The sequence below is a fragment of the Sinocyclocheilus grahami genome, unplaced genomic scaffold (genome assembly GCF_001515645.1).
Source record: "Sinocyclocheilus grahami isolate Dianchi unplaced genomic scaffold, SAMN03320097.WGS_v1.1 scaffold787.1, whole genome shotgun sequence".
NCBI lineage: Eukaryota > Metazoa > Chordata > Actinopteri > Cypriniformes > Cyprinidae > Sinocyclocheilus > Sinocyclocheilus grahami.
The window spans coordinates 304,231-319,894 of NW_015505966.1; the positions used below are offsets into that span (position 1 = coordinate 304,231).

The 15,664-nt window shown below is 35.7% G+C and overlaps 1 protein-coding gene across 1 annotated transcript in view; it reads right to left on the minus strand.

Moving 5' to 3' along the window:
- Window positions 1–2,480: 2,480 nt before the first annotated feature.
- LOC107561676 (T-cell receptor beta-2 chain C region) overlaps window positions 2,481–15,664 on the minus strand; it is a 25,053-nt gene continuing 11,869 nt past the window's right edge. The window contains exons 3-7 of the mRNA XM_071582322.1: window positions 7,875–7,931; window positions 3,638–3,973; window positions 3,514–3,531; window positions 3,286–3,389; window positions 2,481–3,145 (exon numbers count right to left, since the gene is read on the minus strand). Of these exons, the coding sequence (XP_071438423.1) occupies window positions 3,128–3,145; window positions 3,286–3,389; window positions 3,514–3,531; window positions 3,638–3,973; window positions 7,875–7,931 (533 nt within the window). The 3' untranslated portion in view covers window positions 2,481–3,127. The remainder of the gene's footprint in view (window positions 3,146–3,285; window positions 3,390–3,513; window positions 3,532–3,637; window positions 3,974–7,874; window positions 7,932–15,664) is intronic.

Below are 15,664 nucleotides of genomic sequence, written 5' to 3' on the forward strand. Positions count from 1 at the left end.
CCATCAATTCAGTCTTATTCTAAATTCACCTTGTTTATATGGAAGCAAAGTGAACAAATATCACTCAGCCAATTTTTTTTTAACTTAATGAGTTTCAGTGAACTTCTGTTTCTTTGTAAGCACATCCAAGTGACTTACTGTATAGTACACTTTATGAACATTCCCCTTAACCAACCTGTTATATAGTATCTTTGTCAAGTGCTGATAGTTGACGGATTTCCCCCTGCGAGGTGAAAACCTACAACCATTTGGTTACCAATCTAGATCTTTTTCCACTAAGCTACACCACCCAACCCCACCTCTAGAGGCGCGCCATGATTATTTAAGCCTCAAGACTTTGCTGAGTTCTGCTATTCATGATGCAGTTGTATTTTGCTATCTTGTTTGTATCATTACAATGGCCTCAAACTATGTGTAAGCTGCTGATTTGCTCAAAACCAGCTTTATAAAGTTTTAAGTCTTAAATGACTCATTCCAATTCTTTTTGTCTCAGGTCTTCAGGTAAACCAAAACCCTTTGGTGCTTATTCTTCAACGAGGAGAACCACTGAAGGTTGTCTGCTCCATCACCGGCACTGATAACCCAAACCTGTACTGGTACCGCTGGACCCCAACAGATGGTTTCAAGCTGATGTTCAGTTCTTTCAGTGTAGGAATGGTGGATCCAGCAAGCGTGGGGGATTTTTCATCTAACAGATCAGGGCTTCTTCAGATAGTGCTGGAGTCCAAGAGTGTAACCGATATTGGTTCTGTTGTTTGGTTCTGTGCAGCCAGTCCCCACAGTATGACAGACTACAATGAAAGCTGTACAAAAACTCTCAGGGATGAAAACTGCTTTTCAAGTTAATTTGAAGGCTATTGTTTAATTTGAGGCTCTGTCTCAAATTGATTTGTTTGGAAGAGGTGTGACATAATTTTTGTCCATAAAAACAACAAAATCTACAGCAAAATATACCCCTTGTGTTGAGATTGACTTTACTGTCCCAGAAACCCCAATGACTTATGTGTAAAAACAATAATCAATTCAAAATTAACTTTTTATTTTCTCTTCAAATTCTTTAAATATGTTCCTCTGGCCTAATCAAAACCCGTTTGAATTATTTTTATTGAAGTATTAACCCACTCTTTCATCACAATGTAGAATATCATTTACTGGAAAAACTAACAGCATTTCAATGTGCTTCAGATTACTCAGAGTGAGCGACTGATTCATAATGCATGAGTTCAACATGTTCCAGAAAAACAATACAGATGTGGGGGGGTGTGGTGCAGACTGTTGATAGAATAACCTGCAAGCATGCTCCTCGAATGAATCACCAGTTTCTGCACCAGTTTCCAACAGCTCTTTTTTGTTTCTTATTGGTTTAGTCTGTAGACATGCATGAGCTTTGAGGCTTGTGTGCAGCAGCAGGTGTGTGAAAGATGCAGGATGAAGCACAAACATCTCGAGAACGTTCTGACCACATCCTCCCCAACACCTCCAAACTGCTTGCAAAGAAATGACACCACATCCTGCTTTCAGCTGCAGCAGTACAGCACTTAAAATCATCTATAAACCATTCAAAGTAGAATATCTCTTCTGGATTTTATTCACATTTTCAAGTAGAAAAGAAGCAAATCGTATTAGTTATTTATTTCAGAAGACATATGCATTTACAAAATCAAGTTGTTGCTGTTATTTTCAGTTCACATTTTTCTTATGTGCAATGTTCCAGGAATTTGAGAAAAGCTTTAGAACTCATTATGAGAGAGGCCACATGTGTAGTCTTATTTTTCTTATTGCAATGGAAGATTCTTACGTAACTTAGATAACAACCCACACTTTCCAAAAGTGCAGATTTTCCACTGAAAAAAAGAATAACACATGCAAATATACTCTGTTTCTCATAAAACAAAGGCCTCAGAATTTCGTAAATGCAGAATGTTTTAGTCATCGCACAAAACAGAATACAAAACTGTTTACGTCACATTCTACTTTATTAGTTTCTCGTTGTTAGTTATTCATTCTTATCCAGTCACTATCTACTTTAAACTGTCATGCTTAAAAAAAGAAGAAAAGAAAAACATGATTACATGTGTGATTTGATGTCATACACAAATAAAACAAACATGAATCTAGTAAAATGTGGGAAATATACAGACATATTACACATTTGTAAATAAAAAGAAAGTCACTTCTGGCGTCTCACTGACAAAGTTACAAGGTATCTCAGTCCTCTGGTAATTGTTTGTTCTTCGCTGAAAACTGTAGGGGAATACATTCATATCATATTATGGGATCGCATGCATCAGTCCATCCATCTATACCTATATATTCATATACTGTTTATGCATATTTGATGTGTGATTTGTGTGTTATAGTTATCAGGAATTACCTTGAGTTTGCACACCACACCAGCCACAATCAGCGCATACAGCAGGCTTTTGCTGAGGAATAGGATGTAGCCAAAGCCAAGCAGTTTCAATCCTTTCGGCTACAAATTGTCTTTTATTTCTATGCATTTTGTAGATGCTTTTATTCAAAGCAATTCAAGGTATACAATTTATTTGTGCTCTCTGAGAATGAAACCTTTAACAGCAAGTGCCATGTACTCTACCAAATTATCTACAGCAAAAAATTAAGCTATCAAAATAGCTATTAGTCTTGAATTGGTGAACAACATGCCTATAAAATAAGTGATTAAAGGTATATTTAAAAAAAAAATACTTGTAGATAATAATTTTCTTTGTGGGTAATAAGCATGTGTTATAGATTTTATTTATGTAAAAACAAATTTTAAAAAATACAGTAAATCTTAATATGAAAAACAATGAATTATATTTAGCTCTGTTAAGTCTGTTTTACTAGTATAGTAGTTTGTTATCGAATTGTAACTATGTACAGTAGCAAGGAAATAAGCAAAAGAAAAACAAATATTATAAAAAAATATTTTATGATTACTCTGATCTGAAGTACCTGCAGATTTTCACTGGGATACACACTCAGAAAAGAACAGAAAGAGAGAAATAAAACGAAACAGTATAGAAAGAGTCTTCAGTTATATAATCAGCATCTCTTCTGGATGGAGTAAATGGATCGAGTTTTCTTGGTAACTCAAACTTGGTCAATCCAGGAATGTTCAGTTCATTCACTTTCCAGATGAACCCTGTAACAAATATCACATGAACATTGAGACATTCCGAAAACTAACACATGTGACCAAACACTTAACGCTTATGTTGTTAATATTCTTCCAGCACTTATGTTTGAAATTATACATTATAATTACAAGTTCATCATCCTTACCTTTCTCCATACATACACTAAGATGACAAGACCATACAGTCCACCCTTAGCGATGAACACACCGTATGCCAGCTTCATCCTCCGTGATGATTTTATATAGTCTTCTGGATATTAAAAGATCAAATCATAACATATTATTCAGCATGACATTACTGATAAACCTTTGACCTCTGATCCTAATTCATCTTTTGCAGATAGACATCCAAAAAGAAAAGAGCAAACCCTTACCTGGCTCATATCCACCCCCTGTAATTAGAAAAGAATTGATTAGAAGACCCAAATATTAAAATATTAAAATTACTTGAAGCATGTTTCTTTTTTTTCATCTTTCAACTTATGTCTAATGAAATACCTGCAATTCCATTGATTGCACTGGCTGACTCAGTGTAAACGTCTGTTTCATTGTAGAATCTCACAGTACATCTGAATGTGTTTTGTGGTTTGAATTCTTTTTTAGAGACTTTAAGTCTGCTGGTTATGCTGAACAATTTTGTTTCTTTGTCTTGAGTGGCATAAGGGTCTGTCGCTACATCATCGTTTATGTCTTTGCTTCCAATCTTCCATGTTATGCTCACATGGTCTGGGTAGAAGTTTTTGGCCACACACACAAGAGTGACTTTTTGCTTACAGCTCGTCTCATTTCCAGAGGGTTTTAGAATTTCTACTTCTGGTTTGCTTATATCACGCTCTGTAAAACAATATTATACATTATAAGCATATGTAACAAACTATTAGTATAGACATATATACATTAACAATTTTGGAAACCAATTTTCCCATGATATTTCAGTCTGCTGGAACGTAAACTAAATAATCATGCAGTTTTATGTTGATGATGATGATTGTTATATTTGTTATTTTTATTATTATTGTTGTTATAAAAGAAATTACACAATACTGTTTATAACCCCTTTGCACAATACACAATTCCTACTAAGAGCAGTTGCTTCTTCAACAGGAAAACCACAATCAACTAATGTACTGTTGCTAATGTATCTGTACTCGTCGCTTTACAGTTATATGCAGCTCATAGCAACTATCTTACTTGATGGAGCATAAAGTATATCAGCAGTATTACATGCTTATAAAAACACCGATTCATACAGTGCACATCAACAAGAGTTGCTAAAGTTCTAGAGGAACTATAAGCTGGTGTTTCACATTATACATCACCTATATATTCAGTTATTCTTCTTATTAACTAACTCTTAACTTCAACGTTTGCCTCAATGCACTCCTAATTTGTTGCTCATTAATAGTTAGTAAAGTAGTTGTTATATTTAGGTATGGGGTAGAATTAAGAGATCTAAAATATGGTCATGCAGAATAAGACATTAATAAGTGCTTTATAAGCACTAATAAACAGTCAATATGCTAGTAATATGCATGCTAATAAGCAACTAGTTAATAGTAAGAATTAGTCCCTAAACTGAAGTGTTATCAAAAAAACATTATTTTCTTTCTTACCCAGAACAGTAAGTTTGGTTCCATTGCCAAAGTATGCAGGTCTGTTGTTCACACTGCTCAACGGCTACAGTAAAACTCTTCCTATCACTTTAACCTGATTACATTCTACAATGAATGAATATGACACTCAGCATACAAATTTTCAAAAATGCTATAGATCATTGATATATTATTAACAATTTGAGTGGTAGTAAGGCAAATAGGTTGTCTAAAGGCTGACTATTATCTAAACCTGTCATTCTGGTACTTCAATCTCAGACCTCAAAGCTCAGCACTGTTTTTAGCACAGAATGTTCTCAGAAGTAGATCAGTGACAGTGTTCTACTCTTATGCCAGTGTCTCTGACTAATTCATACACCATTTACTTATTTGGGTTTAGTTGAAATTATGAATTGCAGTATTAAGAAATAAAAGCACATTGTCACAATTTCACCCACAAATGCACAGAACTTGCAAACTGATAAAATACCAAAAACACAAGCAAACAAATATTCTTACCTAAAACTGTAAGTTTGGTGCCATTGCCAAAGTATGCAGGATTGCCAAAGTTCACACTGATTCTAAGCTACAGTTAAAACCTCAAATAGAGTGGAGATCATGTGAACATTATCCTACTATATTTAACTCTAGTTCTTCTAATTGACACCATCATTTTAGATATACTCTTTATATTATACTATATCAAAATCATTTAAGCTCTTGAAGAGCAGCATTCTACATTTACTCACCTAAAACTGTCAGTTTAGTTCCATTGCCAAAGTATGCTGGGTTGGCATTGTTCACACTGATTTTATGCTACAGTTAAAACCTCAGCTGCATGTGAATATTGCCACTTATCCAACTATGTATGTATTCTTAAAGATGAATTAGCTAGTCCAAGTATTCCAATTCACAGTCATTTTAGATGACTTAAGAAAATTATTAAATATCAGATTGCTCAATTTACTCACCTAGAACTGTAAGTTTAGTGCCATTGCCAAAGTATGCAGGCTGTGATTGTTCACAATGATTCGAAGCTACAATTAAAACCTCAGCTATACTGGAGATCATGTGAGCATTGCCACTTATTCCACTTTATCTAACTTCATTTTTAAAGACTGTACATATTTCAGTTTTTCTGATTCATGAGAACGCCATTTGCAGATATCCTATTAAAATATTAGGCTATGAATATTAAACAAAATACTTAAATGACTCACCTAGAACTGTAAGTTTAGTGCCATTGCCAAAGTATGCAGGGCTGTGATTGTTCACAATGATTCTAAGCTACAATTAAAACCTCAGCTATACTGGAGATCATTGCCACTTATTCCACTTTATCTAACTTCATTTTTAAAGACTGCACATATTTTCAGTTCTTCTGATTCATGAGAACGCCATTTGCAGATATCCTATTAAAATATTAGGTTATGAATATCAAACATAATACTTAAATTACTCACCTAGAACTGTTAGTTTGGTGCCATTGCCAAAGTATGCAGGATTGAGATTGTTCACACTGATTCTGAGCTACAGTTAAAACCTCAAATATACTGCAGAGCATGTGAACATTGCCACTTATTCCAGTCTATCTGGTTACATTTCTCAAGACTAGACCTATTCCACAATCTTAGATAACATATTAAAAATATTAAGCGCTAAAATTCACACATACTACTCAAAATACTCACCTAGAACTGTAAGTTTAGTGCCATTGCCAAAGTATGCAGGATATCCAGAGTTCACACTGATTCTAAGCTACAGTTAAAACCTCAGCTACAGTTGGATTCATTTAAACAGTGCCACTCATCCCACTATATCTAACCTCATTTTTAAGATATAATCAGATTCTCGAGAACTGCAAGTTCATCCAATACCAATTCAGCAATTTTAGATAGCACATAGCAATATTACTTTTGTTAATGACCTCCAATGTTATCAATGCCAATCATTGAAATAACATGAAGAGTTTATGTTTCTTACCTAGGACAGTTAACTTTGTTCCATTGCCGAAATAAGCCTGACCATAACCAGAGTCACAGCACGCATTTGCTCTAACAAATTTACCCAAGACACCAAATGCTAAAGCCCTAGCATATGTTTTACTTGAATGCCCTCCGGCTATCACAAAATTATCTACTAAAGAACAATTATTTTAGTACAATGAGTAGTAATTTTCCATATAGTGATTTATACATCAGAAAGATATACAAAAAGCAATATCATTTTGAAACCTGTCAAAAAAATAACCTCCTTTTAGACCTGAACATCAAATAAGCAGGATGTGTCCTAAATATCCTAGTAAGTTCAGAAATATTATGCAAATTACTCACCTAGGACTGTAAGTTTAGTGCCGTTACCAAAGTGTGCTTCACTAGCCAAGTTCACACTGATTCTATGCAACAGTTAATACTGTACCTCAAAATCATAAAGTGTTTTAAAAAAGTTAATTTTAAAGAATGCCTATCTCAAGATGAATAAGTATTCCAGTTCGATTCATTTCAATTTAATATTATTTTAGATATCATACAGCAATATTATAATTTTTTACTTCAGTTTGTCATAATTGCATTGTACCTTGTCTAGCATAAAGATGTCATTGGCAATCCATGAAATAGCATGCACATTTTTGAATATTCTTACCCAGGACAGTGAGCTTTGTTCCATTGCCGAAATAAGCTGGAGAACTACCACCAGAGTCACAGCACACATGTGCACTAACAAATTCACTCAGGATGCCAAATTCAAGTCCCTTTTTTCCGCTTAAATGTCCAATGAATGCTTCTCAACTATATCCAATTAATTTACTTAGATTACTTATTGGCAAGTGTGCTCCTTAAAGTAATTTCATAAATATAACACACAGACATCATAACTTAGAAGATCCATTGCATATTACAGTCAATAAGTAACAGAACATCACATATCTACATGTTTGTATATCCTGCTAAGGTTTTACATAAGACACAGAATACTTAAATTACTCACCTAGAACTGTAAGTTTAGTGCCGCTGCCAAAGTATGCAGGATTGCCAGTGTTCACACTGATACTAAGCTACAGTTAAAACCTCTGCTACAGTCGAGATCATGAAGACTTTGCCACTCAATATATGACATAATTATAAAAATCTGATTTTTCTTACCGAGTACAGTTAACTTTGTTCCATTGCCGAAATAAGCCTGAGCAACACCAGAGTCACAGCACGCATGTGCTCTAACAAATTTACCCAAGACAGCAAATGCTAAAGACCAAGTATAGGGTTCTACTTGATTGCCATGTGAATGTCACAAAATATTTTTTTGTACAATGAGTAGTAATTTACCATATAGTGATTTATACATCAGAGAGATATACAAAAAAAGCAATATCATTTTGAAAACTGTCAAAAATACCCTCCTATTAGACCTGAACATCAAATAAGCAGGATGTGTTGTTCTAAATATTCTAGTAAGTTCAGAAATATTATGCAGATTACTCACCTAGGACTGTAAGTTTAGTTCCATTACCAAAGTGTGCTGCACTACCCATGTTCACATTGATTCTATGCAACAGTTAATACCTCAGATAGTCAAAATCATAAATGATTCTACGTACCTCGATACGTCTAACTTAAGACATTTTAAAGATTGATTATCTCAGGATTACTGAGAAGTATTCCAATTCAGTTAATTTCAACTTAATACAATTTTAGATTTCACATAGCAACGTTTAAATTGTTACTAACCTCCATTTGACATAATTCAGCGCATTTTGATTTAGTGTCTAGCGTAGGCATGTCTATGGCAATCATTGAAATAGCATGAACATTTTTGTATAGTCTTACCCAAAACGGTTATCTTTGTTCCATTGCCGAAGTGAGCTGGATAAGTACCAGAGCACAGCATTCATGTGCACTGACAAATCCACTCATGGTGCCAAATCCAAGGCATTTTTTAAATTAAATGCCCCATGAATGCTGCTTGATTATATTGATCTAATTTACTTAGAGTGTGCTCATTTTAGTCATTTTATAAATATAAAACACGAACAGCATAATTTAGAAGGTTGCATATTAAAATCAATAAATAACTGAACATCACATAGCTACATTTCTACAGTGTTCTGATTTGCATATCATAAATAATTCTCAAATTACTCACCTAGAACTGTTAGTTTAGTGCCATTGCCAAAGTATGCAACACCGCCAGTGTTCACACTGATACTAAGCTACAGTTAAAACCTCAGCTATAGTCAAGATCATGAAGACGTTTTCATTTATATTGTCTGACATATTTGTTTTTTAAATAGATTTTTCTTACCTAGTACAGTTAACTTTGTTCCATGGCCAAAGTAAGCCTGAGAAGCACTAGAGTCACAGTGCACGTGCACTAACAAATTTACTCAAGACAGCAAATGCTAAAGTCTTTAAAGTATGGGTCATGCACATAGAATATTATTTTGAAAACGCAACATAGTGCACTTAACAAATACCATTTCCTTAGGTCTAAACATCAACATACTCAATTTACTCACCTAGAACTGTAAGTTTAGTGCCATTGCCAAAGTATGCAGGGTCGTACTGATCACACTGATTTTATGCTACAGATGAAACCTCCTTAAGATCTTTCCTACATATTTAACTGTTTTTCTTTTCAGTAACTTGGGAACACAACACTATAACAATTGACAATCAAATGCCTAAGCATGCTGTCTAACACTAAGAAGTGTTAAGAAGAATTGGAAAACATCCTTTCTTTATTGAACTACTAGGCATAGATTATGAAATAATAATAGTATGTTCTAATATTTCCAATATATTTCTAAAGGTCAGCTTATTAATATAACTTTTGTTTTATGTCTTACCCAGAACTGTTAACTTTGTTCCATTGCCGAAGACAGCTTGACCACCTCCACCAGAGTCACAGCATACATGGGCACTAATAAAATTACTTCGGCTTTATGGACTTAAGTCTTGCAGTTTGTCTAAACATTGAGGCTTCAGAAATGCTTAATCATTGTATCTATGCTGAGGAAGATGATTTTTATACTTGTACTTTTATGCATCGTTATACTTATTTTACAAACGATAAGATTATTTCCTAAATCCCAATGTCAAATGATATCAGTGAATTTAGACATGTCTCTTAGTTGTCTTGCTATGATGCAGAAGACTATGCAAAATAAAGTCAAACTATTTCTTACCTAGTACTGTGAGTTTGGTGCCATCGCCAAAGTATGCAGGGTTGTTATTCACACTGATTCTACGCTACAGAAAAAACTTCCTCTACTCCTAATACCATCTATATGCCATCACTAATTCCACAATACAAAAAAATTACTTTTCAATTGAAATAAAGAGTTTTGAACCCTCAGAATGCATTAAATCTGATATAGTAGATTTGACCAGTGTCGGCTTAAATAAATGTAATCAGCAATTTTGATTTTTGATTAAGCATTGCCATTTAAACAATATGAAATGTGTTTCTTACCAAGTACAGTTAATTTCGTTCCTTCACCGAAATGAGCCTGAGCAGTAGTTGACACAGCACACATATGCACTAATAAAATGTCTAGGATGTCTGGACACTGATCAATGGCTGGTTACAGACTTGTTTCCAAAAGAATTATCCACAAACTTCAGCACCTAATAATATTTATCCAACAAATTCAGTCAAAAATGTCTCACCTGTCACTGTAAGTTTAGTCCCACTGCCAAAGTATGCAGAACTGTACTGATTGCACTGATGTCAAACGACTGTAAAAAACTAAAGACTTTCTACAAACTACTTCTAAACCACAATGGCTATAATAAAGTTAGCATGCTAAAAATAAATATATTACCAAAAAACACTGGTTAACAATATTTAGCAAATCTTGGATGGTGTAGAACTTTGTCACAAACAAGACTCGAATTTCATTTCATTCAATTTCATTAGACATAATAAAGATATTACTTTGCCAACCATTTTTGATGCTTTTGAGTCATTCCACTTAATATTTGCACACGATTTATAATCATAATTGTTATTTTTCTTACCTAAAACAGTAAGTTTGGTGCCGTTTCCAAAATATGCTGGCGTGTTTGAGCACAGAGTATCACGACAGTATCACTAACTTCAGTCTCACAAAAACATTCTCAACTATATTATGCAATTCCCATTGGTAATTGAATGTAGTAAATACATTATCTGTATTTAATTAGTCTTTTACATTTACAAAAATAGTTCTTACCTAGAACAATCAGTCTTGTCCCTTCACCAAAGATAGCCTGGCTGCTTCCAAAACACAGCATGCAGGCTCACTGATAAAATAACTTGAACTTCATAACCCTTACATTTACCTAATTCTACACAGTTCTTTTTTTTTTTTAGTTCGTTGATATTTTTGCATTCTCTGTTGTCTCAAATGACACATTTTATGTTTTCAATCATGCTGCTTTAAATGATCAACTCATACTATTGTTGCACAGTATATTCGTAACGTTTCCAACTGAAGTTGAAGTAGTACTTACCAAGAACTGTTAATTTGGTGCCGCTACCGAAATAGGCTTGATAATTGGCACAGCATACGACTGTCATGTCAAAAAGGGACTCAAATCGAATACTGAAATTGCACTGTATTTTTTTCACAACATTTCAGCATAGTCTAACCTTAATGGACAATCATCAGCCACTTGAGCTCAACAAATATTATGTTATTGTCTGATATTCCCATGCAGGCCTACATATTAGTATAGTTAAAAGGGTTTCTTACCTAAAACTGTTAATTTTGTTCCATCTCCAAAGTGTGCCTGGTAAGCATTGTCACACTGAGATGGTGTGCACAAATTTATGACTTAAGCTATGGGTACAAATTATTTAAAGTATTTGGGTCTGATTTGGAGGCACCTTCCCTACTGCTGTCATAGTTTAGTCAAAATGGAGTATGAAAGGTATAGGCCAGACAATATGAGCATTGGTCAGTAGTCACATTTATACATTAAAGCAATCTTAACTAAATTACCTAAAACAAACTTACCTAAAACTGTCAGTTTTGTTCCATTTCCAAAATATGCTTGCCAACCAGAAGCACATTGTTTCAGAGTACTCCGAAATTTGCATTAGAATTCAATTTTTTTCCTCCATGATCATGTAAAAGCCTGTTAATTCTATAATAGTTGTCTCCCAGGAGGCTGTTCAATGTAAAAGCATGTAAATCCAAAATATACTTTGATTTGCTACAAGGTAAATGATCAAATTATCCAGGCAAGTCCAACCTCAAGTATCCACATGTATTTACCGCTGAATTTTTTTTTACAAATTCATTAAAAATGTGGTAATAGCTCAAAATATTAATAACACTTCTCTAGATAGATATCTATAATATTTAATGTTGAAATCCATTAGAAACGTTTGCAGTGTTTGTATTCATTGTCTCTGTCTAATTGACTGTACATGGAGGGAGGTTTTTGTACAGCGGCTCTATGGGAATGTATCACCGTGGCCCCCTGTCCCCACGGTGCTAAAACATTATACAAAAACAAAAATTATCTTTCTCTCTTTCCCCCCATTCTTCCCCCAACCCCCATTTTATCTTTATTTTTCATCATTCTCTTGCACATGTTCTTTTTTATGTCTATCTGTATACAGTCTATGTTGCTATTTCTGTGATTACGGAGAATTTGGGCAGGTGCAGATGCCTCCACCTAAAAATGTCTCTATGACAGTTTGTCGACTCCTCCCACATCCTCATCAAACAATCATCAGATTATGGAAAGAGGACAAGTACTGTATCTGTTAGAAATTCACAGAAATTCACAAAATCCCCAAATCCCATCATAATTATGAATAACTTGATCATTATTTCCCCTCTATGAAATAGCCAAGGAAAAAAAAAAGAAATTTAAAACATATAATAGATAAATACATTTTAACATCCATTTATATACTATAATGGAACATTGAATCAAATTCACCTCTAATTCAACTAATGTACTGATTCAATATTCAATATTCTTAAAAAAGACAATTTCACCCTCACAAAATCAGCGATGTGCTCATGTTGCTGACCTTTCTAGTGTTCAGTTTTTCCTGAAAAAAAAAAATATTCAAATATTGTATTAATGTGCAGCTGTATTTCCATAAACAATTCCAAATAAATAAACCACTGCAATAAAATAACTGAAGCCACTATCTGTAAAGGATTCAGTACTGTAATTCTATTATAATTCATATTTTCACAAAATCATGTAAAACTAAACAAGACAAATTAATTTGTAATTAACAACTTCTGTTTAATTTAATGGCTCAACAAACAATCTAGATGTAAAAGAAATATGCAGAAATGCATTTAATGTTGCAGTTTGTGGAGCACCATGTTCCCTCTCTATAAGACACCTTAAATAAAACAACTGCAATATTGTAACAAATACCATAGACAAACTCTAATAACTCGACATTATTTTCAGTCAGAGCAGTTTTAATTGTGTAGTTGAGTGATTATAAAACATCTCAATCGTCCAGCATCCTAAACATTATGTACAGCATTCTTTCAATTGAGAAGAATTCAAAAACTTAACATTTTGATTGGTGACTTTTTTTTACTCTCAGTGGTAAGTAACAGTGTTCTACAATATGATAATATAATAAAATAATGATTCATGTATCCAATCTGGCAATGTGACTACAAGACATGCATTACTAATCAAAAGCAAAGCAAAAGTAACATTTCAATCACTTTAATAATCAGACTACAATGGTGACGTATGGAAATTGAATGCATAAGGAATTGAATGCATCATCATGCCATCTGCTGCTGTAAATAGAGTATAAAAACAGTACTAAAGTTGCTCATATCATCCTGCAGAGGTCAGCATATGATCTTTAATCCAGAGGATGATCAAATCATATTAAATGGTACCGCTCTTCTAAAAGTTAACTGTATTTATGGTACAATATTGCAAGAAGAACACTCTGCATTTAATGATAATTAAATGCATCTGTTATGAACATGTCTATGGGCAGAGCCAGAGTTAAGAATGCATATGAAAATGAAAATAAGTTAGAAATCTGGAGAAAAAAAATGTACATCTGAATTCATAATTATGAATCTGATTATACAACGTCACTTTGAGTCTGAGTCATGTTCAGAGAGTCCACTGGGAATTTTCACCGTTTGTAGTTTGTCTGTGTTTGTTCCAGACAGAATGTCAGTCTGTGCACATATTGCTAGAGACAGGGATTTGTCAGTTCCCTTTCAGGAACTCGAGCTGCGTCTAATGCTTTGGGAACGCCCCCGGCGAGACACCGTACTGAAGCATGTGTAAAATCAGTCCAAAAGCGAAGCGAGACGTCACGAGCGGGGTGACGTAAGCAACCAGGAAGTATAAAGGCGCATCCGGCAAGCACACATGTTAGCTTTTGCTCTTCAGCGAGCACGTCTGTGGTGTGTGTGTGAATGTATGCAAAGCACTCAGTCAGTTAAAAGTTAAGCAAGCGAGAAAAAGAGCAAAAATGCCAAAGAGTGAATCAAAAAATGCGGCGAGCGGATGGTGTTTCAAGTCGTGTGTTCCTCCCTGCTCATGTTATATCTCGGGTGGGGATACACACGATTTGTGCGTCATCTGTTTGGGAGCGGAGCATGCACGGGCAGCTCTCGAGGGGGCTGCCTGCCATGATTGTGAGCTTCTCCCGCTCTGTGTGCGCTGGTGGAGCTCCTTTGGGGGGGGTTTCGTCCAGGCGGAAATGGACTTATTCGCGTCGCAGGAAACGACACACTGTCCGCTCTGGTTCTCCCTTACACATCCAACTCCACTTGGGCTGGATGCTATGGTGCAGACGTGGCCGAGGCTTCGTCTGTACGCATTTCCCCCGATCGCTCTGCTCCCGGGAGTTCTGGAGAGAGTACATCGGGACAGGGTCCGTCTTTTGCTAGTAGCCCCGTTCTGGCCAGCCCGAGTGTGGTTCTCGGACCTGGTGTCCCTCCTCGATGGCTCTCCATGGGAGATTCCGATCAGGAGGGACCTCCTCTCTCAGGCAGGGGGCACCATTCTTCACCCCCGCCCGGAGTTATGGAAGTTGTGGGCGTGGCCCCCAAGAGGGCATAGCTCATAGCATCTGGTCTCTCAACTGAGGTTATTGAGACCATACTCCAGTCCAGAGCTCCCGCCACGAGGAAACTGTATGCCTTGAAGTGGAAACTTTTCACCTCTTGGTGCGGACAGTGACTGCAAGACCCAGTCAACTGCCCAGTTGGTTCAGTTCTGGAGTTTCTGCAGGAACGATTCTCCGCAGGGTTATCCCCCTCCACTTTGAAGGTTTATGTGGCGGCCATAGCTGCTTACCACACCCTTCAGGGTGGTCAGTCAGTGGGAAGACACCCATTAGTTACACGTTTCCCTGCCATACTCCCTGCATCCCTGCAGGCGCTCGCTTCTGCAGAAGCTAACATGTGTGCTTGCCGGATGCGCCTTTATGCTTCCTGGTTGCTTATGTCACCCCACTCGTGACATCTCGCTTCGCTATTGGACTAATTTCACACATGCTTCAGTACGGTGTCTCGCCGGGGGTGTTCCCAAAGCGTTCGACGCAGCGCCTCGTTCCCTTCGGGGAACCATGGTTACATACGAAACCTCGAGACGTTTCTCTCTGTTTTTTTGTTTTGTTTTTTTCAGGTTGAGTTGTTGCACAAGTAGATGGCATCAAATAACTGAATTATTGAATAATTAACTGAATAATTTTCTCACATACTTCAATTCTCTTAAAAACACAGTTTCATTACAAAACACCAAAAATGTGTGCTGGATGGTCAGTTACTTCCGTATTACTGAATCATTATGTGGAAAGACTTTACAAAAGAGGAAAAAAAGATAGATGGATTACAACAATAAAGATAGAAATGTATTTGTGTGTGTGTGTGTGTGTGTGTGTGTGTGTGTGTGTGTGTGTGTGTGTGTGTGTGTGTGTGTGTGTGTGT